This window comes from Panulirus ornatus, chromosome 14 (assembly GCF_036320965.1).
Source record: "Panulirus ornatus isolate Po-2019 chromosome 14, ASM3632096v1, whole genome shotgun sequence".
Classification (NCBI taxonomy): Eukaryota; Metazoa; Arthropoda; class Malacostraca; order Decapoda; family Palinuridae; genus Panulirus; species Panulirus ornatus.
Window position 1 is genome coordinate 49,781,644 of NC_092237.1, and position 24,605 is coordinate 49,806,248.

General features: G+C 45.9%; 1 protein-coding gene and 1 long non-coding RNA gene across 3 annotated transcripts in view; one reads left to right on the forward strand and one right to left on the reverse strand.

Annotated features, from left to right (window-relative positions):
* Positions 1 to 24,605, reverse strand: part of LOC139753395 (uncharacterized) — an 89,196-nt gene that overhangs the window by 58,766 nt on the left and 5,825 nt on the right. For both annotated transcript variants that reach the window (XM_071669845.1, XM_071669844.1), the window contains exons 3-4: positions 21,786 to 21,957; positions 11,274 to 11,791 (exon numbers count right to left, since the gene is read on the reverse strand). In XM_071669845.1, the coding sequence (XP_071525946.1) occupies positions 11,274 to 11,791; positions 21,786 to 21,957 (690 nt within the window). The remainder of the gene's footprint in view (positions 1 to 11,273; positions 11,792 to 21,785; positions 21,958 to 24,605) is intronic.
* The window catches only part of LOC139753397 (uncharacterized), a 49,907-nt gene that overhangs the window by 3,699 nt on the left and 21,603 nt on the right, over positions 1 to 24,605 (forward strand). The window lies entirely within an intron of this gene.

Sequence of the window (24,605 nt, forward strand, 5' to 3'; positions counted from 1 at the left end):
TGTCCCGCCAACGTGTGTGCGGGGCTCACGCTACCCACCACACACCCGCCAACACCACTACCACCACCACCATCTACCCAGCCATGGGGTACCACCCGCTACTAAACCCAATTAACAGTCCTCCCTCACTGTCCACTATTCAGCGTTGCAACCTCCAGCCCGGACGCACCAACGGTGGAACAGGGGACCGATGTAACGGGAAGAAAGGAACGGGAGGGGAAAGCCGCTGCGGTAAGGGTATAAGGAGGCCCCTGGATCCACTGACCCCTCATCTCACCCTACACACTCCACTCCCGCCCCGGGCACTCTTGCCCAAACTGATAACGCGCATGCCATACTTTCACAAATTGTGTGGGTGATCAGTGGATGAGTGAGAGCCATGGGTGACAGATGAGGCCACTACTGGGAGTTGTGGGGGCGTGAGAGTTGTGACGGGAGTTATCAGACCAGTGGCACGTGAGGCACGCTGGTGATGCTGCTGCTGCTCCTCCCATCACCATCCTCTCACTACCTGGTGCTGCGCTACCGCTTGGTGAGGCCAGATGCTCGTGAGGAGCCGCTGGAGGAAGGAGGGAAACATGGAGGGGAAGGAGGAGGAGGATGTAGGTGAACGAGAGGGAGAAATTTGGCGAGGGAAAGTATGATGGAGCTGCAGGTTAAAAAGGACATAATGGGAGACTGGTCCAGAGTGGGGAAGGACTGGCTGAGGGATATACAGGGGCGGACGACAGGGAGGAGGAACGCGAGCCATGCATACGCCACCGGGAGACTGTGTGGTTACCGGGGAAGCTCCGGGAGATGGCGACAGCGAACGAAAAAAAAAAAAAAAACACGAGGCGAATAAAAGGGGATACGAAGAAAAATAATGGGGCGACACACACACACACACACACACACGAGACGGAGGCCAAGCTAAAGGTCTGAGGCGGGTAAAACAAAGGTCATCAACCAACCTACACTCAGTACCTGGTCAGACTGAGCAACACAGTGTTGTTCTCCTAATAAGGGTCTTTTAGGATTACCACACCAGCGTGTCCTCCCCAGCCTCGAGTGAATCAGGGAAGCAACTTGTGCCCTGATGGGGAGGGAGGCGACAGGGCTTGTTGACTGACACAAGCGGTGTGAGCTTATGTACCGGCCGTACGGTACAGGTGGGTTGTGTGGCCAGTACGACTGTACCTGCAGGACTGGCTAGCACGACGGTACGACCCTTGACCCCCTCGGTATAATGGGCGTGAATTTTTCGTCCGACGTTCAAGATCGTTTCTACATGCTCAAGGGTCGTCCCGTCCAGCTCAAGAGGTTAATGAATCTATTATCATTAATCCCAACGGTAAATCTATCAAAGGGTACAGCCGCCCCCACTGCGGCGAGCAAGACACTCCCCACGCCCCACAGCGACGGGCGCGGCGTTCGTTCACCACCCACGCCCCACAGCGCCGGGCACGGCATTCGTTCACTACCCACGCCCCACAGCGCCGGGCACGGCATTCGTTCACTACCCATGCCCCACAGCGCCGGGCACGGCATTCGTTCACTACCCACGCCCCACAGCGCCGGGCATGGAATTCGTTCACTACCCACGCCCCACAGCGACGGGCAAGGCATTCATTCGCTCCCCACGCCCCACAGCGACGGGCACGGCATTCATTCATTCCCCACGCCCCACAGCCGCGGGCACGGCATTCACTCACTCCCCACGCCCCACAGCGCCGGGCACGGCATTCACTCACTCCCCACGCCCCACAGCGACGGGCACGGCATTCATTCACTCCCCACGCCCCACAGCGACGGGCACGGCATTCATTCACTCCCCACGCCCCACAGCGACGGGCACGGCATTCACTTACTCCCTACAACGGAGACCAAGGTAGCTCTCCCCGATATGAAGAACAACAACAAACACGGAAGTGTCGGTAAAATCCTGAACAAAAGTGGAGTCATTTACCACATGTTATCTACACGGTCATCTACATCCAGCGAAATGAATGCCCACGAACCACGAGAGTTTATAACAAAATTCAAAAACGTAACACCGATGATGGATGATCCCAAGGCCATCACAACAACCTTCCCAGAGTGTGTGGCCGGCAACTGTTCCCCTCGCTAGTGTACATGGTTAAGCTCTGGAATCGCTAATAACCACAGCTATAACGAGCTAGTATAGTTATTAAATTCTGGATTGGCTAATAATAACTAACATAACCAGCTAGTGCAGCTATTTAGGTCTAGACTAGCTAATAACCACTTCTAAAACTAGCTAGTGTAGCTATTTAGGTCTGGACTAGCTAATAACCACTTCTAAAACTAGCTAGTGTAGCTATTTAGGTCTGGACTAGCTAATAACCACTTCTATAACTAGCTAGTGTAGCTATTTAGGTCTGGACTAGCTAATAACCACTTCTATAACTAGCTAGTGCAGCTATTTAGGTCTGGACTAGCTAATAACCACTTCTATAACTAGCTAGTGCAGCTATTTAGGTCTGGACTCGCTAAAGACCAGAGCTATATTATAAGCTTGGTCCAAATCTTGTCAATTCTTTTCTTAAACGAGCATTTGTTCCAAGTATGTATATTTGTTCCTTAGGGAGATAGGATACTGCTCACGTATTTCCTGTGTCGTAGAAGGCGACTAAAAGGGGCAGTAGCTGGTGACTGGAAATCCTTCCTTCATGTGATGCTTTACAAAAGAAGGAACAGAAAAAGAAGCCAAGTGAGCAATATCCTCTTTAAGCTTCAGCCGACTGTATATATATATATATATATATATATATATATATATATATATATATATATATATATATATATATATATATATGCGTGTGTATGTGTTTGTATGAACACGAATATAGTGCATATGAACATTGACCTTCATAGAAGACATAATACCCTCCAATAGCAAGGATTCGAAACTGGACATTTTGCGTGGTAGCTGAGAACCCTAACAGCTCGGTTATGATCGCCCCTAATAGGGAAATGACTATTCGATTACTAGTAACTGAATACCCTTCATATAACATCCATGAGCAACGGGGTCTAAACCGGTCAAATCCCATCAGGCTCACATTACCAGTATTTCGCAATTTTGCAGAACTTACTGTTAAACGTGGAGATATATGAACACGAGTAGCCTGTATATGAACGCGCACTCTTCACAGAACACATAATACCCTCTAACACCAAAGATTCGAACCTGGACTTTTGCGTGGTAGCTGGGAACGCTAACCGCTCGGCTATCATATGTGATATATATAAATATATATAAATATAAATAAATAAATAAATAAATATATATATATATATATATATATATATATATATATATATATATATATATATATATATATATATATATATTATTTTCTTATACATGTTCGCCATTTCCCGCGTTAGCGAAGTAGCATTAAGAACAGAGGCCTGAGCTTAAGGGGGAATATCCTCACTAGGCCCCCTTATCTATTCCTCTTTTTGGAAAAGTAAAAAACGGGAGGGGTAGGATTTCTATCGCACCCCGCTCCCTCCCCTTTTAGTTGCCTTCTACGACACACAAGGGAGCGAGTTTTACACTCGTGTTGCCCCTTATCTTTACCTCGTATATATGTACTATGTCTTTGTTCCTATGTATGTATACATACACACCAGCCTAATCCAGGTACCCTTTATTGAACAGCCAGCCCCTGAGTTGGGTGTAGGCCTACTCCTCCGCCCAGGATTCGAACCCAAGCGGATCCAACCCCGAACTGGCCCGTGCTGACTCATGGTTAGCAATGCTAACCACTGCACCATGGAGGCCGTGTGTGTGTGTGTGTGTGTGTGTGTGATGGCGGAAGTTTACACCGCATCATGAGGAACGTGAATGAATCATGAATCATCATTTGCCTGAATATGAGGGGAAAAAAAAAATAAAGGAAGCGACATTAACGGGTTGTGAGTTGGAACGTAGGGCAGCTGGGAGGGCACTGGGGAGGGACAAGGGAGAGAGGGCAGTGAACGCGGAGCTAAACAGACACACACACACACACACACACACACACAGGAACAACCAAAATTCTATCTAACTTGGAAACTGGTCACGTGTGGTGTGGGGGCAGCCCAGCCAGGCCCACTCCTGGGGTAGTGGCCAACACCCAACCCCCGCCCCGCCCCGCCCAGCCCGCCCCCACCACTTACCGCGAACACTCGAAATGTCTCCGTACAGAGAACGGGAAGAAAAATGCCACAGAGTGAAAAAAAGAAAAAAAAAAAGTAGGGCGGCGTGGAGTACAGCAAGAGGGTGAGGCCCTTTGTGGCAAGGAATGTAGGCTTGATCCCAGCTCTGCCATGCGGGCTGACCCTACCAGTAGCCGCTCCCACTTGTCAAATTTCCCCACTTGACACAAGTGTCGTACACCCTGCCCGTCATGAACGGAGGAGCTACGAAAAAGCCGCGAGGGAGGTGGAGGGGGGAAGAGTCGACGGTCACGTCATAAATGACATTTTCTTTTTCCACTAAAACACATTTATATGCCAAGAGGGAGACGGTCTGCACAGGAGGAGGCGACCCCGGGTGAGTAACAGGGGTCGAGGCTCGGGTCGCGACCTGCTCTGTAGCAGCTCTTGATGTGTACCTGGAGAAGAGGGGGGTCATACGAGCGTAATATTTCCATTTCTTACTGAACTACTGAATAAGCAGCAGCAGCAGTCTCGACGTACCATATATTCATTCATCATCAGTACACATGTTAGGTGTAGAGGAAAATTCTGGTATAAATGTTCTATTTACAACCTCAAGCCATGTCTTCTTATTTCAATGTTAACTGAGAAGGCAAGTGAGACCCTAATCAAAGCCATCCCATTAACGCATTATATAATATATATATATATATATATATATATATATATATATATATATATATATATATATATTTATATATATTATCCCTGGGGATAGGGGATTAAGAATACTTCCCACGTATTCCCTGCGTGTCGTAAAAGGCGATTAGAAGGGGAGGGAGCGGGGGGCTGGAAATCCTCCCCTCTCGTAATTTTTTTTGATTTTCCAAAAGAAGGAACAGAGAAGGGGGCCAGGTGAGGATATTCCCTCAGAGACCCAGTCCTCTGTTCTTAATGCTACCTTGCGAACGCGGGAAATGGCGAATAGATTAAAAGAAAGAAAAAAAAAAAAAAAAAATATATATATATATATATATATATATATATATATATATATATATATATATATATATATATATCATGCCTGAACCAGGTACCCATTTTATTGGCCAACTACTTAGGGATGGAAGAACAGCTGGGTTGACTGGGACCGACTGCCGCAACCCGAATTCGAGTCTGGGGTGTGCCCGTGAAATGCGTCACTATCAGAGAACACTAACCTCTACACCACGGAAGTTTCTCTACGTCTCTCTCTACCAGGTACAAATGCCACTCGCTTGTGTAAATGGCCGGCATCACTGCCACCTCCCACCGCCAGGCTGTCACGTTAACATTATCACGTCCTCCCCGGCAAGCGCCCCCCACCACACACACACACACACAGGAAACACACGTCATTTATCGAATGTTGTCATGAGAGATGTGCCGACCCAGATGGAGGAAGGGGGTCCGTCCGCACGGGTCTTGTGGGGTCAGTCGATGCTCCTCGTCTTTCTCAATAGGATGGAAAGCTGGATCGAAACGCGGCAACGGCATTGCAAGAGCCCTCTCCTCATACAGTTAGCCAGGCCATTATACTCGAAGTCCAGAGCAAAGACATTCAACACACATGTGGACATACCAACACCCAGAGTGGTTTATACCTGACGGTGACTATACGACAGGAGAGGCTGACGAGACTGTCTACCATACCGGGCCACAATCACGAGTGACCCTCCGAAGTGACGTCTCCACCACGTCAACATTCCGTTAGTGCTCCTCCGTCACAAGACCCATGCGCGTCGCACCTCATCTCCCACACCACCACCGAGTGACAAGGGGGGACAACTGGCAGTATACTCAGTGTCAGGGAAGCTTGAAGATGAAGCACGTGCCTCAACCAGCAGCCCTGCGGGACACTACCTTGCCTCAGGAGGCCCATCTGAACATGACGACTACATTACCCTGCTTCAGGAGGCTCATCTTAACATGACGACCTACATTACCCTGCTTCAGGAGGCCCATCTTATACCACGAATAACATTATTCACTCGGGTGGCACTAGGTAACACCACCAGACCCAGCTGGTGTGGTCTTACCGAGGTGCTGGTCACAATGATGCTTGCTCTACCCTGGTATACACGTCTGTGTACACTACATTTGGTCCTCATCTCTGTATCCATAAGTATGTGAATCATTACGAAAGCGATAGGAACTTCGCGTTCCATTTTTCCTCGTGGTTATGAGTATAGATCTATGTGTGTTCTAATTTCTAATTATATAAATTCAGGATCACTTTTACGGAGATCCTGCAGCTTTCAGACTGCGCTATAATCCGTAGCAAGGAAAGTATGGAATCCTTCGGAGTAAAAAACTAATGTGACGCGATTGGACTCCTTCTCAGTCCCCTGTCGACACATCCTCGCTGAAACAGACCTTCACTCGTGCAGTAAACAGGAGTCTGCGAACATACACAGCTTCCACGATGGTGACAGCCGTTCGAATACGTGGAAGTATAACTTTCACAGCTACACACACACACACACACACACATATATATATATATATATATATATATATATATATATATATATATATATATATATATATATATATATATATATCAATACGAGCTCTCAGAGCAACCATCAGTTGCCTGGTCTTCATCATCACAACACGCGCGGAAACCTAATTACTCCCAGTACAGACTCGGCTCACCACGCTCGGCGTCCATTTCTCCCACCCGACACTCTAATCCCTGCCACCCATAACCAACCACCAACCCCCTAACCAGAAGCGAGAATCCCCTTCCTGGCCTCACACTCACTACATACACCCCACAGCCACAGCCTCCCCGACCTCTCCTTCAAAGCACCACAGCGGCAAAACACATTCGGCAGTGACCTGACAGACTGCAGAACCACCCCCACCACACCCTAGGCTTATATACCACTCCACCAGACGTATATCCCATCTGAAATTACACTCTCCAGGCATGTATACGTGTTACACTTCTTGCCTGGGCTCTCGACACCTGCCAACTCTCCGGAGACAACACTATACATAGATTCATCATGGTCCATGACCCACCATGCAACTCCCACACTCGAGACAATGAAACATCTACTCAGCTTACGTAGTTTACATTGAAACAAACACACAGCGTGCCATCACCCTTGATCTGTGTGGTGGTCCCTGTGTGTGGTGGGCGTGGCTGACTTCCTGAGCGCAGTGGGAACCTTCTAGACGTGGGTCCTGCTGCAGAAAGATAATGTCTGTCTGTGTGTTACGGGGAGAGAGTTTTACACTACCTTCCTGCCCTTATCTCCTAACCTTGTATATAGGTGTTCACGTCTTTACTTTTATATATATATATATATATATATATATATATATATATATATATATATATATATATATATATATATATATATATATATGTGCGTGTGTGTGTGTGTGTGTGTGTGTGTGTGTGTGTGTGTGTGTGAACACCGAGAGGTGACACGAGATGTTTACATGGCACCGTTACCATGGAGGTACGGTGAGGGAAACTCTACGGCACGAGAGACGACCTTGAGGCAGAGACTCAAAGGTGGCAACACTGCGGCCACAGCTGGGGCAGTCTCTTGTCTGTCTGGCCGGGTCCGCCAGTCACAGGTCTGGCAGTCAGTGTGTCTGGCCAGGTCCGCACCCAGACAACAGACACTCAACAGACACAATGGGCGAACCGTCCACTAGCCTTCACTCTCACAGTTGGCGGGTCAACAGGCATGTTAAAGTTCACCAAATGTTAAAGTTAACAAACTGAATAATTATAAAACTCATCCATTTAATGGAAGTCGACTGCACAAGTTATTCAACAAGGCTGGAATATTCGTAAGGATTCCACTGGTGAGGATACACAGGTGAAAATACGATAGCCAGCTAAAATTACATAAATACTTGCTTTCAAAGGGTATAATATTCCAAATATTCTACCAGAAGAAAATAAAGTATTCGGGAATGCTTACTCGATGTGAACGAACGTACAGTGGTGGCAGTACTTAGCCTGGGATCAAACTAACAAAGGCCAGTTCATGTTTTTAATCCTTAAAGCAATAACGGTACAATCCTGGAGTACAACTGTACACTCGTAGTATAACGGTGCAACCGTGGAGTACAATGGTACAGCCCTGGCGTACAACAGTACAATTTTAGAGTACGATGGTACAATACGGGAGTACAACAGTACAACCCTGAAGTACGACGGTACAATTCTGGAGTACGACGGTACAATTCTAGAGCAAGACGGCAAAACCCTTAAGTATAGCTGTGATATCTCTAACCTCGGTCTGAAGGTCTGTACCGTCGTGCTGAAGGTCTGTACCGTCGTGGTGAAGGTCTGTACCGTCGTGGTGAAGGTTTGTACCGTCGTGCTGAAGATCTGTACCGTCATGTTGAAGGTTTGTACCGTCGTGCTGAAGGTTTGTACCGTCGTGGTGAAGGTCTGTACCGTCGTGGTGAAGGTCTGTACCGTCGTGGTGAAGGTCTGTAACGTCGTGGTGAAGGTCTGTACCGTCGTGGTGAAGGTCTGTACCGTCGTGGTGAAGGCTTGTACCGTCGTGGTGAAGGTCTGTACCGTCGTGCTGAAGGTCTGTACCGTCGTGCTGAAGGTCTGTAACGTCATGCTGAAGGTTTGTACCGTCGTGGTGAAGGTTTGTACCGTGGTGCTGAAGGCTTGTACCGTCGTGGTGGTCTGTACCGTCGTGCTGAAGGCTTGTACCGTCGTGGTGGTCTGTACCGTCGTGCTGAAGGCTTGTACCGTCGTGCTGAAGGCTTGCACCGTCGTGAAGGTCTGTACCGTCGTGCTGAAGGTCTGTACCGTCGTGGTGAAGGTTTGTACCGTCGTGGTGAAGGTCTGTACCGTCGTGGTGAAGGTCTATACCGTCGTGCTGAAGGCTTGTACCGTCGTGCTGAAGGTCTGTACCGTCGTGCTGAAGGTCTGTACCGTCGTGCTGAAGGTCTGTACCGTCGTGCTGAAGGTCTGTACCGTCGTGATGAAGGTCTGTACCGTCGTGCTGAAGGTCTGTACCGTCGTGCTGAAGGTCTGTACCGTCGTGCTGAAGGTCTGTACCGTCGTGATGAAGGTCTGTACCGTCGTGGTGAAGGTCTGTACCGTCGTGCTGAAGGTCTGTACCGTCGTGATGAAGGTCTGTACCGTCGGACTCAATTAGTAAACGGTACGGCGACGTCCAAGCACCAATTGCGTCGACTTATAAACACATCAAGACTCGTGTTTATAATCCATAAAATCTTGCATGGGTAATGAGCGGGTCGCTTGCACCAGCACCTTCCAGAGCCGGCCGGGCTCCTGCCTGCTGCTGTTTGTGTTCGGTCATAGCATAAGGGCGGCCATGGGCTGACGCACGGACGCTCACTCGCTCGCCCTAGGGGATGAGACCCTGAGGGATGAGACCCTGAGGGCTGTCGAGGGGAAGGGTCTGGGGGGATCCATGTAACAGTGAGGGCGGGGCAACTCACAGCCACAAATAATCACAAAAACATACGCTGATCAATTACATTGAAAGTTATCTGATCAAGTACTTGACCAACATTATCTTTTTAACATGATCCTCCCTCTTCCAGGTCCCTAAAGAGGATTGTGCCCTGGAAATGTTGCCCCGGTATCCCCTAGGTAGGCCTAGGTCACACAGTTACCATCGCCAGAGACGTGGAGTATTTTACCACATCACAACCTGATTGTTGTAGTTCACAGACCTCCGCTGGTGACGGTGGAAAAACAGAAATATGGACCCTTTTATTCGATTCCTGGGAGAGGAGTCGTCCCCTGAACCTTATTACATGCTCGATATAATGAACAATATTCCAATAAATACGAAAATAATGTGAAATTTCAATTAGTGTCATTTATATCAAAAAATTTTCACGTGTGTTACGATCTCTGGGATACGTTCGAATGCTGATGGATGATCCTTGTGTCACCGGTCAACAGAGACGTGTGCCAAAAGATGTGGCGATACCACACCTCTCCGTGGACGTTCCATGAAGTGATCAACAGGTGAACAGTCTCCACATGACCTGATCAACAGGTGAACAGTCTCCACATGACCTGATCAACAGCCTCCAGTCTCCACATGACCTGATCAACAGGTGAACAGTCTCCACATGACCTGACCAACAGGTGAACAGTCTCCACATGACGTGATCAACAGGTGAACAGTCTCCACATGACGTGATCAACAGGTGAACAGTCTCCACATGACCTGATCAACAGGTGAACAGTCTCCACATGACCTGATCAACAGCCTCCAGTCTCCACATGACCTGATCAACAGGTGAACAGTCTCCACATGACCTGACCAACAGGTGAACAGTCTCCACATGACGTGATCAACAGGTGAACAGTCTCCACATGACGTGATCAACAGGTGAACAGTCTCCACATCACCCGATCAACAGGTGAACAGTCTCCACATGACCTAATCAACAGGTGAACAGTCTCCACATGACCTAATCAACAGGTGAACAGTCTCCACATGACCTGATCAACAGGTGAACAGTCTCCACATCACCCGATCAACAGGCGAACAATCTCCACGTGACCCTGACACCGTCAACAAGTCCTAAGTGACTGCGCACAGTGATTCCTCCACAGGTCTGCAATGCGCCATACGATTCATGCGCTCAACGTCACCCATCACAAAAGGCTGACACACCAAGATCTGATGCCACAGGTTACAGATACCCAAGCGGAGTAAATTTCCTACTCTTTTAAGACTTACGTCTATATAGCAGGCCTTTGACAGAGATGCCTCCACTCGCTAACATCGATTGAATGCGCCTCACCATACAATATCTATGAACCTTGTAATGATATGTTCTTACCTGTGTTTCACGTCTCCAGAGTTCCTCAAGTCTAATATAACCTATAGTACCTAAGGTCTACATGATACAAGGGACATAAATGAAAGGCTTTATACACCAGAGCAACCCAAGTTGAGTGACGTAGCTCCGTGACTTCGTCACTTACTACCACTCTCAACCACGGTGGTCGAGTGTGTGGTGACAGCTTCTAGAAGAGTTTGTGAAGGAACACCACACCATCACCAAAAAAAAAAAAAAGAGTCAGGAGTAGTACTTACAGGGCCGAAGGTGTACATGTGCACTACGGTGTTGCTGGACTGTTCGATCTGGCCCGGTTGAAGCTGGATCTCTTGCCGACAGTCGGCTGCGTCGGTCCGACCCCACAGCCGGTCGGCTTCCACACAAGGTACATAGTTCCTCCTCCAAGCGGCGTTGCTGTCGCACACCTTCTCCGGGTGGGCCACCCTCTCGACCGCTGCCGGCACTGCCTCCTCGGCGTCCGGCGCCTCCGCCAAGGGCTGGTCCTCAGAGAGCTTCTCCATCTCGACGCACGGCACGTAGTTTAGCACCCCATTACTTCTGTCCATTTTCTGTAACGAACCCATTCTCTTTGACGGCGCGTCACGATCCGTTTTCTTTCTGAGCGAGTTCGTGGAGAGCGAGAGTCGGCCTATGTGGTACGGGTTACTGTAGTTGTAGCGCTGGTAGCCGGTATAGGTGGTGGGGGAGGTGGTGCAGCAGCTAGCGTGGCGGGTCCTACCACCTACTGGCGCGGCTGCCCCACTCGGCAACACATCTGCAAGGACGGGAGAAAGAAATTTAGCGGTGGCTCGCCAGGCCTTCTCCCAACGGTTGAACAAGGTCGCCTCACGGAAGCCACGGGATGAATCCATCATGAACACAAGTAATACGTACCACTTGCACGGCATAACTGATACAACAGATCTCTTCATAAAAGCAAATAAGGCTCTACAACACTTGAAGCACACAAGAAATGGTACGAATGAGGGACGAATCAGATTACCGTAAATAAACTGGTGTAATTATGCACTTGTGAGCGAGTCGGGACTTTGAAATTCCTCATTCAAGTCATATCGGTATGCAAGGACCATGTACGGAGAAAACGAACGAGGTTTCAAAAAATATCCTGAAGTTCTGAAAGTTGTTGAAAGGTTGCTGGTAAACAGCTTAACGATAGGAGGCCTTAATGACCCCCCTGGCAATCATCGATAGGTCTAACGAACCAACTAACCCATTCATTCTGGAAGATCGACACACAATAGAAATCATCTTCAATACTGTGATTCCCCCCCCCCCCCCACACACACACGTAATCGCAACATACACACAGAGAGCAAATGAAATTATTCGTGGCCTTATATGACTGGTGGCGACCTTCACATGAGGCTGGCAGCTCCAAGCAATAAACTGTATGACACTAATAGCCACCGGGCTTTACTTAGAGTATATGAGGAAGAAACTTAGAGTAGAATTCGGCTAGAAATTTAACCGACAATTACGTAAAATCAATACTTCATCATGACATCACGACGTGCCAGCCTTTCAGACAGGTTCTTAGAATGAATGTCATGCGCAGCATCACCGCCTGTCGCTGCTCGTAGCGCAGCACCTGTGTTGCTGATACACACGTACTATCCAACCTGTCACGTGTGTGTGTGTGTGTGTGTGTGTGTACCTACCTGCCATAAGGCCCTTAACGCAGACAGAAATAAGGAAACTTGAGAAAGTGCAAGGGGGGTGTGGCCCCCAACAAATATAGAACCCCCCCTCCTCTTACTGGGCGGATAGGCAATTACAAATATTCTAGCGTCTGGACCAAACAACTTTTCAAAATATATAAGTTCAAAACACGTTTGTTTTGTCTACCGACCATCGAGATGAAATACGAAATTGTGGTGGAACAATTTACGACACATGACATTATTGTACCTCCACGTGGAAGTGAAGGTTATACACATAATATATATATATATATATATATATATATATATATATATATATATATATATATATATATATTCATACTATTTGCCATTTCCCTCGTTAGCGAGGTAGCATTAAAAACAGAGGACTGGGTCTTTGAGGGAATATCCCCACCTGACCCCCTTCTCTGTTCCTTATACTCATTTATCTATTAAACTTTGTCGCTGTCTCCCGCGTTAGCGAGGTAGCGCAAGGAAACAGACGAAAGAATGGCCCAACCCACCCACATACACATGTATATACATACAGGTCCACACACGCACATATACATACCTATACATTTCAACGTATACATATATACATACACAGACATATACATATATGCACATGTACATAATTCATACTTACTGCCTTCATTCATTCCCGTCGCCACCCCGCCACACATGAAATGACACCCCCCCTCACCCCCGCACGTGCGCGAGGTAGCGCTAGGAAAGGAGAGAGCAGAAGAGGGTGTATTGAAATGGTTTGGTCACATGGAGAGAATGAGCGAGGTAAGAATGACAAAGAGGGTATATGTGTTAAGAGGTGAAGGGAACGAGGAGAAGTGGGAGACCAAATTGGAGGTGGAAGGATGGAGTGAAAAAGATTTTGAGCGATACAGGAGGGTGAAAGGCGTGCAAGGAACAGAGTGAATTGGAACGATGTGGTATACCGGTGTCGACGTGCTGTCAATGGATTGAACCAGGGCATGTGAAGCCTCTGGGGTAAACCATATAAAGTTTTGTGGGGTCTGGACGTGGAAAGGGAGCTAAGGTTTCGGTGCTTCACACATAACACCTAGAGACTGAGTGTGAACGAATGTGGCCTTTGTTGTCTTTTCCTAGCCCTACCTCGCGCGCGCGCGCGGGGGGGAAGGGGGTGCCATTTTCATGTGTGGCGGGGTGGCGACGAGATTGGATGAAGGCAGCAAGTACGGATATGTACATGTGTATATATGTATGTCTGTGTACGTATATGAATGTATACGATGAAATGCATAAGTATGTATATGTGCGTGTGTGGGTGTTTATGTATATATATGTGTATGTAGGTGGGTTTGGGCATTCTTTCGTGTTTCCTTGCGCTGCCTCGCTAACGCAGGAGACAGCGACTAAGTATAAAAAATAATATATATATATATATATATATATATATATATATATATATATATATATATATATATATATATATTATTCGCAGTTTCCCGCGTAAAGAGACTGCGCCAGGAACAGACGAAGAACGACCTCATTTTCTAACATGTACAATACACCGAAAACAGCCTCTCTATCCACAGCCTAGCTCCGGTTTTCCCTGCCTGATTCCTTTGCCCTAGTTCATGTTCACAGACAGCACGTCGCATCCTTTATACCACAACGCTCAAGTTTTCTCTATCCCGTGCATGCTTACTAATCGAGGGTATATATGATATCAACGTTGATAATAGCCGGAGTCATTTGAGAAACGACATACTAAAAATTACAGCCTTAATCATTCTTTAAGTACCTTCCAACCCAACAAGAATTTGAAAGGTCCGTTACACTCATCCTAACTGCTTCACTAAGCCAGCGTGCATGACGTAATCAGATAATATACATGCATCGTCCGAAGACTGTGTGTGTGTGTGTGTGTGTGTGTGTGCGCGCGCGCTCCTTGAAACTGTCAATAACTTTTACTTACAAGCAAATTAAGAAATACAATAAACCAGAGAATACAGAGGAAACTTTAACATTTCTGGCGTATTGGCGGCTAATAGCATTATAAGTATATATCCTGAGGCGAGAATATGATAAATCCTCAATAAGAACACTGTCACGATAAAACTCACCACAAATATCAATTAAATTTACCGTACAGTTTTTCTATTTTTTCCCCCCTGGTCTCTCGGGGTGAGCAACTCAACGACGCTGCCAGACGTACTTGGCATATTCTTCCCCCCCCCCTCCCTCCCCATCCCAAGAGGTTCTGGAGAACATGACTGAGTATTTTAAGAGAAACGAATTCACGATGGAACGTACCGATAAACTTTTACTGGACTTTTGATACGGCGGCCCACGCAGGTGTATCTCCACACAGTAGAGAGGGAATGAAGTACATGTGGACAAAAACGCCAACAATGATGTTTGGTTGGTTGAATTTTACACTCTACCTACGACCAGGATCATTTATGATGTCACGGTCTAGTTATAACCACCTACCTGAAAAATCCTTAACATCTTTCTCATGCATTACAGGTAATTCTAAGACCACACGCGCTCTCACAGTGTATACAGTCCATGAACAGTGATGACCAAGGTGTATGTGAATTACATAAAACCACTGCCGGATGTGGTTCCGTTGGGGTAAATGTATAGAAAAACTGCCGCAATTCTTCTTAAAACAAGATAATATACATGAAATTACGAGGACAAATGTTTCCAAATTTCTTGCAAGCCAGTAAATAGACGAGTTTTGGAAAGAATCGCTATTTTACAACTTGTTAACACACAGCATATCAACATATGCTTATCTTAAATAATTCAGGGTGAGGATGACAGAGATTAATGAAACTATAAGATTAAAACATCAATAAATATTATCATATTTCTGTTTACATCAGCTCTAATGTGACTCAGGACTGTTGCCAACTAGTGGCGCCAACCTCCTTTTTTACCCTGGGGGGCGTAACCGTCATGAAACCATGTTTGTATGGTCTTACAAAATTATTTTTGAACTTTTAAAAGTTCTTAGGAATATTCGATGAGGGGGGTTATAATATCCCGTTCACGGCATTAATGGTTCTAGCTAGCAACAGGGCTAAATTGCAAAGAACCAAACCACCTCATCAACCACAACACACAGAACTAATGGTAAGTACGATTGCCTCATGTCCCTCTTAACACCACCCATCAAGAGGAGCTCGGCTCACTGCCCCATGCCATCTCCTCCAAGCATCGCGGCCGTTAGCATCATCCAGCACTTTAGGAAGAAGCTACTGCAGTGCTCACGCCACCGTCGTCTCCTGACATCGGAGATCCCTTTACTCCCAGTTACATACACTTCACCATCATCTCCACGAACCCATGCCAGCTCAGGCGAACCGGTAAAAGAATAATCTCATCCTAACAAATATGTAAACCAATGTAATTAAGTTATTTTAGTTACTTTGCCAAGACTAACTTGCCTTAATCTTAAAGCCTCGCTTTTTTTTTTTTTTTTATCTTGTTTTCGGTTTGAATCGATTCAAACTGGCATCTATTATTATTAATTATTATTATTATTATTATTATCATCATCATCATCATTATTATTTATCATTATTATTATTAACGACCTCGGGGGTCAGCAGGTTTGCACATCGAAATCTGACCTGTATTTAGGGTACCTACCCCGGCCAAGCCATGAAAATGAGTGACTCAAACCAGAGAGGAAAACGGCCATGTTAGACATACGTGGTCATGCAGATTGACATGACCACTAAGCTGGGATACGCTTAGCACGATCTGACTTTGATTTTTCTCGTTGTAACACACTGTCACAGGCAACGTGCTAACTGCTTGCAACAATAGAATCACCAGCTAACGTGAAAAGGTAACATATCACGTGCTACCACGTAATGGGTGCCTCACTGTAACGTGCATAACCCACTATCCACTCTTGCTGTCACACATCATAACTAACCTACTACTTTGTAACATACTAACACGTAACACATCATAAACATAAAGAGTACATGACGATACATTACTTCGTCAGTGTACCATAACTAATATACTTGCTTCCCTGTTGCAAGAAAACAACACACGCTAACATTTCTCGTATTTCGAACACAAGTAAAACATCAAAGCTTCAGTGGTGTAGTGGTCATCGACGGAGACCATCGTTGACGCACGGGTTTGCCCGCGTTCGAATCTGCGCCGCGATAAACGGCCCACAGCCAACACAGCTGTTCATCATCCCCTCGGGACTGGTCGATAAATGGATATATGACTTTGGCTGGTGTGTGTGTGTGTGTGTGTGTGTGTGTGTGTGCACAAAGGAGTAATGACATGGTAAACATATACAAGAGCAACACGAGTGTAAAATTCCCTCCCCGAAACAAGCAATTAGCAATCGTGCTGATCAATCTACCCTGTTACTAAATCAACACATAGCACAGAGGGTTCGAACGCACATCTGAGGGTCAGTAACACAATGTTTCCTAGAAGGTTCAGTAACAGGTATAGGGTTCGAGAGCTGTTTGAAGGATCGGTAGCAAATACAGGGTTCGAACGCACATCTGAAGGTCAGTAACACAACGTTTCCTAGAAGGTTCAGTAATAGGTATAGGGTTCGAGAGCTGTTTGAAGGATCAATAGCAAATACAGGGTTCGAACGCTCCTTGAAGGGTCAGCTAAACAAATCTTTTCCAGACCTTTCCTGACCCACTGAGATAATTTCCTCATGCCCATTTTTGCATGCGTTATCATTTGAATTTCACAATGACAATACTGTCTTAAAAATGATAAACATTTTAATAAACCCCAAGAAAAAATACAATTATCCCAAAATATACTGTCTTAAAAATGATAAACATTTTAATAAACCCCAAGAAAAAATACAATTATCCCAAAATATCAAATAGTATTCGAGAATATTCATCTACTGGACCATTTTCTTCTAAGGCCTTTGGATCGAAATGTAAACCAAAACACTGAAGCTATTTTGGAGAACATTTTTGCTATGTGCAAATCAGATTTGCTCAAGCTTGTGCCGGGCTGTGTGATCCTTGTACATAGATCTAGTCAACTGTGCATCAGGTTACACAACTCAGTACTCGTGTTCTACATCAAACATGATCACACCTCATCCTTTACACACACTAGTTATACGACACTGAACATATTACACACACTTGCAGTTATCGACATAGTAACACCTAGCATCTAACAAACACTTGGGTTTACTCGTTCATTCCATTTCTAACAAGAAGACTAACTAACAAATCTCCAAGTGGAGCCACTGGTATCGCATATTAGCACAAATAACCACACAGAGTGTAGTGTACACATACAAACACTATTTCCACTGTGTCTCTTTAAGACATGTAACACGAGCTGTCACCACACACACATGGACCTCTGCCTTGGTGTATCAAGCGCAACGTAACGCTTTGCCTCGTCCGCTATCCGCTAAATGGCTCTGGCCGTCCTCAGAGCTGCACGTGTAAGACACCCAGCCAGCCTACGGCATCACTACGGACACACCAGCACCACCACCACCACCTCCTCCCGCACCCAGGGCCGTCGGGCCCATGGCGGCCGTGGCCCTTGGACACACTGCTCCCTCAGGGCAGATGTGAAGGGCATATCCCAAGAATGAGACGGGTATACATCTGTACTCCCTTATCATACTCTCACTCTCTACCACACTGACGTATAACTCAATAAATTCAGGTTTTCTGATCGACTGGGATTTACAGGTTCGAAACAAAAGAAATGTTTTCGAATCAAATTAGAAATTGGAGATGTTCTCGTCTGCTGTGAGATAACTGTGTGCAACGCTTATCTCTTCGTTGAAGAGGGTGCTTTACATGCAGAGATAAGCCCGAGAGAAAAAATTAACTCATGTCTAAACCTTACAGGAGGTGAATGTTTAAGTAGTCACTACAGTGAACGTAGAGTATTAAAATGTCCGTTTACAGAGTTACAGAAGATGAATAATGTAACTGTAAAAATGTATACTATACGTTTCATACAGGAAACTGCAGGATTCAGTTGTAAAGACATGTATATAAAAATGTCCAGAAACTCCTACATGCATATATATCTCGTGTGGAGTTAAATATACAAGTCTTCGTCCAGTGTGAAACAATATAAATATTTTGCTGCGCGATCCTACCCTGCATAAATCTTTCTCTGCGGCGAAGGCGGCTGCTGCGCGAGTCAGGTAGTGGAGGATCCAGTGTGCCAGCAAGCAACGTCACACACTGTACACCGCCTCACAAACAAGTCCGCGTCTTACCGATAGAGCCACATAAACACCTACGATCGGGACCAACTCATCATCTGGAGTGATACTGACGTATACTAGTCTCACGACTTACATTTCTATCCCTCGAGGAACGGTTATAAAGCCTCCTATATCAATCGAGACTGAGAACCGCCTATATTTTTACGTTTATTGTGGGGAAACACATCATTGTTTGCGTCTAGTGAAAGACTGAGACGTGAGTATAATATTCACCTTTGCTGTAAGTCTCGATAACATTTCCTATTTAATCGATGTTTGTGGTTATGGCAACGGTGACGCATGATGTGTGTGTGTGTGAGTGAGAGAGAGAGAGAGAGAGAGAGAGAGAGAGAGAGAGAGAGAGAGAGAGAGAGAGAGAGAGAGAGAGAGAGAGAAGGTGTGGGTGAGAGGGACAGAATGGAAACATGAAGGTAAGGAGGTTAAAGCTCTACCCAGGCCATCAGTCTAACACCATCCAGCGCTCACTCAGCTCCACAGGTTGTGGTGCAGGCCAATCAACTGACATCCGCCAGCCCCTCACCCGAAAAGACGACCCTCCCTCTCACTCGTAATCGGATCACCAGAGCACCGCAGACATCCGCCAGCAACCAGGACAAGCAGCCATCCCTCCCTCAGGCAGGTGTCCACTTTGGAGTGCCTACCTTTAACCTGGGCTAGCATTCACGCACGCATCAATCATATCTCAGCTGGTCATGTTACCTCAGCAGAGTTTAGCCATTCAGTGTGCATCATAGACTCATCCACTTGCATAAAAGTTCGCCGGAGCCAGGGACCCCTGTCGAGCTGCCTCGTCAGGGTGACACGTGTGACCCACAAAAGACACCAACACGACACCGTGGTTCCTGGTCACCTGACGTCAGCGACGGCCTACTGGCATGCAGTACAGGTCATGCACGAGGACACTACCAAACACCCTCCCACTCTACACAAGGTCCTCTACCCACCCCGCCACACACAACCTTCCCAAGCCTATATCAACTCTCTATCCGACAGATGTGAGCGGTGCTCTCATCGCTGTGGTCGTCCAGCGCGCGGTCTACTCAGCGAACGATTGTTCATTAGAGAGGCAAATTCATAAATTCGTCGTCATATGCCTCAACCACAAGGCAAGCATCCAGTCATTCCCAACATCTGACGGAGTCGCACAGAATTCCAACTCAGAACTGCCAACCTCCCCCGAGGGTTCAGCAAAGAGTATAAATTAAGTATTCTGATTTGAAACCTATAAAGACACACTAGTAACACTAATCTTCGAGATATGACATGCCTGTCTAGGGCCACAACCATAAGCATCAGGGTCGCCTAAGTTCCGGGTAAGGGGAGTGAGTCTGTCCCATGATAAAGCGGATCCAGGTGTCACCGTCCCAGTAGACGACATCACATAGGTGCACCAATATATGCTAGACCTTCACGTCTTCTCTACATGAGTGACCAAATAGGTAAGCATCATCCAGTAGGCCCAAGTCTCCAAATGCTTGGATTTAGGCTTAATCCAGGCCAGCAGCAGTCTCAAGGCTTCACCTCCTCATTTAGTCCCTGAGACAGTACAGCCACCTTAACGCATACCAGACGAACACAACTGCATCATTAACAACAAGCCATCATAAATCCGAGTCGTACAGTCCCTATCCTGTACAAGGTACCATCACATGTAATACCCAAACTAAAAGACGGAAAAGCTTTGAGGCAAGGCTACGGCAGTGCCTTACTCAAGGGCAAGGCTACAGTTGTGCCTTACTCTACGGCAAGGCTACAAGACTAACTTATTCTGGAGCAATGTTTCAATATTATCATACAATAAGGCTACGCTATAACACTCCCTAACCCAAGAAATATGTAAGATCACACACCTACCATCCCTGGACCCAGTATCGTCAGTCAGGGAGGGTAACTTTACAGCAGATCCCATAAAGTGTAGGTATGATTAACAGTGTTTCCCATTAAATATAAAAATCTAACAGTTCCGCCCTCAGTAAACACATAGTTTCCAGATACCACACTAAGAATCTTAAATGGCAATCTTATACAAATACTTTGTACGCCAACCTTCATTTATGAATTACAAGAGAAACCATTATCATCAACTTGACCATTATCGTGAAAGTTTGTGCTTTAATATCCTATCTAACCCACGTTCGTATCCAGGATTTGTCATGGATAGGCTGGGGTGGCGAATGTCACAGCGGAACTGTTCCTGAAAGTATTTACAGTAAACAGAGAAAGGTCCAAACATAAGGAAACCATCTATGCCTGTATTTATCAATTATCTAGTACTTTTGAACTATTCTAATGTCTGTACTCTACTGCCAAGGGTATTATGCAGGCCACGAACAAATACATAGATATTTGTGTTGTACATGATGATGCAATAACTTTCACAACGAAAAGATGAAAATAATACTCATCTGCATTACCGATTTGGATTAAACAGTCTGTAGCTTACCTATACTATTGTGAAAATATGAGATATCCTCAACCACAAAGGTTGGGTTAAATGGGAACCAAAATGGTACATCTTTCATTGGGCTCCACTGTTGCCAGAACGTCTATCAAAATCTCTGCATTTACAGTGTGTCAAATACACTTTTGGGATGCCAGTTTCAATAAAGTGCAAAATGCGGGGGAAAAAGAAATATCACACAGAAGCGAAAAAAAACACGTACTTTGGCGGAACTCATACGCACACCTTTAAAATTCTGACACTGTCACTGCTCCCCTGCAAACAACCTCTATACCATCGGGTGCTCTGTTAACTGTTCTTCCTATATACACCCTCTGCACTACATCCAAAGCTGGGAAACCGGCGAATCACCTACCGTTTAGTTTAGCCGAGTCTTCCACGAGCTTCATCTCCAGGTGAAGCCCGTTTTCTTTGGTTGGTGCGGTACCGGAGCTGGCGTGTCGCTGCCGCCGCTGGTCCTGACCCAGGTAGTCGAGGTGTGGCCGCTGGAGGGAAGAGTACGCATCGTGGTACACCTCCAGTGATTCCTGCAATAAAACGAATGGGAAATGATAAACATCTTTCCGGTTTAAAGTACTGAATTTCCAAAAAGTACTCAGTTAACTGATCTTTCCGAATTGATTGCGTTCATTTTTGATAAAAAAAAAATTGGATGTATTAGTATATACCGTGGATGACGCTAGAACATTACCAAATATTCATCACTATAATTCTAGAATTACTACGCCCTTTATTACAGAAAACTGATGGCTTCTGAAGAGTAACATGAACTGGGAAGTCATATAAATGAAATATTCCAAATACCTGATAAACATAATTAGGTTAAGCATGAACTAGAGTACACTACAAGTGATAAGATAAGCTGGGGTTAGTGGGCTAGTGCTGCAACGGGAACGGTCGAGTCTAGCCACAAAATACACCAAGCTTAAAGAACTTCGCCAAAAATTTGCTTCCAAGCTGCACTAGTTCATAGACGCCCTTAAGACCCCCCTGGCGAGTGAAAACGCCGAGCGGTCGCCATAATGGTTCTCGTGAGAGGCAGACGTGCACTGCACTCCAGCACTCCATCCTCACCGTAGTACTACACCTTCCCAACACTCGCTGATGCCAGTAGTGAAACCGACGCGGTTGAGCATTTTTCCCCGACCCCTTGTGAAAGGACGCGATGTCGGCTTACTAGTAACGCGTTGAGGCAGACGGTCGGGGTTGTAACACAGTACTGATGAAATTGGCACCACTATACAACACAGCACTCCTGTGACACCTGTCGTTACAATAACCGACCTTCTCAGCCAAGAAGTTACAGGTAATACACAGCCATAATCAACTTGACGTGGTACTTGAACTTAATTTCTTCGTTTGTTTGTCAATTTCTTCATGTTTGCCAATTGCTGTATTTTCACACGAGATGGCCATGACTGGAGAATGTTTGGCCCGTGCATGTCCGTCACTATGGGCCATACGAAGTCATCACCAAAAAGTCAGGCAAGGTCAGCTGGAGACACAGGAAGTTATCTGGCACTACAGCCATCCCCAAGATAACCAACCAGACCAGGTGCAGGTGTCGGGTGGGGGCGGCCAGTGGAGCGAACACCCCCCTGGTGCACACGGTACGCTGTATGTACGTATGTACAGTCACAGACAGAAGTTCCGGGACGCACCTGAAGTTTTAGTAGGCAAGTGGTCGAGGCTGCTACAGCGCCATCCGTATATGTCGGTCGAGCCAGAGGCTCAGTGCGGCTTCGACCATATGTACCCCACGACTTTATAGTCAGCGACTGTACTCAACCATCTTGCAATTTCCTTGATTTCTTAAGGATAAGCGACCCAAGCAACAAAAACATTTATTCACTGCATTAAGAAACAGTAGTCCTGACCTAAACAAACCATCTCCCTTCTGGTTCCCAGTCCCCTCATCCCGTCACAGTCTGCACCAGTGAAGGAACCATACTACTGAACTATAATTATACCAGACCTTATAAAGCAAAGAATTCGTACCGTTGAGTGCGGGAGTAGGACAGAGCACCACCTACCAGTAAGCCAAAAGGAGTTGCAAGATGAGAGCCACTTATCCCGGAGGCCAGGAACACTGGCTGGATGGTTCAACTGTACTAAAGCTACTCAACGTACACTACAAGTCCCAGAGTTTATATATACTGAATGCACAGGATTTGGGAAGCCTGGAGTACTAGCAGATATTAATACACATAGAAACGGGACGAATCTAGAACACTGACGAATACCAAGAATAAGAGGGAGAATATAGGTCTAGACCACCAGGGTACCTACCTCCGACGAGAGAGAGAGAGAGAGAGAGAGAGAGAGAGAGAGAGAGAGAGAGAGAGAGAGTATCAAGTTTAAGCAGCAGGATAACGTCGACACTGGAGCCAAGCTACTCACCTGCAAGCTCCCGAACTGGGCAGGTTTTCGGGTAAGCTGTAAGAAACGTTAAGCATATATATATATATATATATATATATATATATATATATATATATATATATATATATATATATATAAACAAAAGAAACAAGAGCATAAGACAAAATAAAAAAAAGTTGGTTACTACGTAAAAATCCTTTCATATGTATGTGAAATACAAACTACTTCTGGCGAAAGACTTTGATGATAATGTCCACATTAAACCTTCATACACATCCCAAACTCATCCCGCTCCTTACTGATATTCATTAACATCTATCGGGACAAGAAACAAAGACCTTACCAAGATCAAAGCTAAAAAAAAAATCCGTCTTTATCAACGCATTTCATAAAGACAACCAATTTTTAACAATATCGACCATACCCTACAATCAAAAACAAATATTCATAAGGCTACATATGCACTTTCATCTTATCCTTAATCCGTAAAACCAGTTCGCTCTTGACGGGTAAGGCGTCCCACAGTTTAGCTGTGAAACGAAAAAGAAATGGTTTCGGTCTTTCTACGAGTTGCAAATCGCCCACACGAGATTTGTACGACGTATTGACCTGGCAGGTACTACGCGTCCTGGCCAGAGGAAGAGCCAACCAGGCAGCACAAGTTACGAGAGCAAAAGCCGAAGTAATAGCTGTATAAGAGACGAGAGCTGACTCTGTAAGGAAATACTTGAATTTCTACCTTTTTTCCCCTAGGCCCTCTCTGTAGCATAAATTTCACACACAAAAACAACAC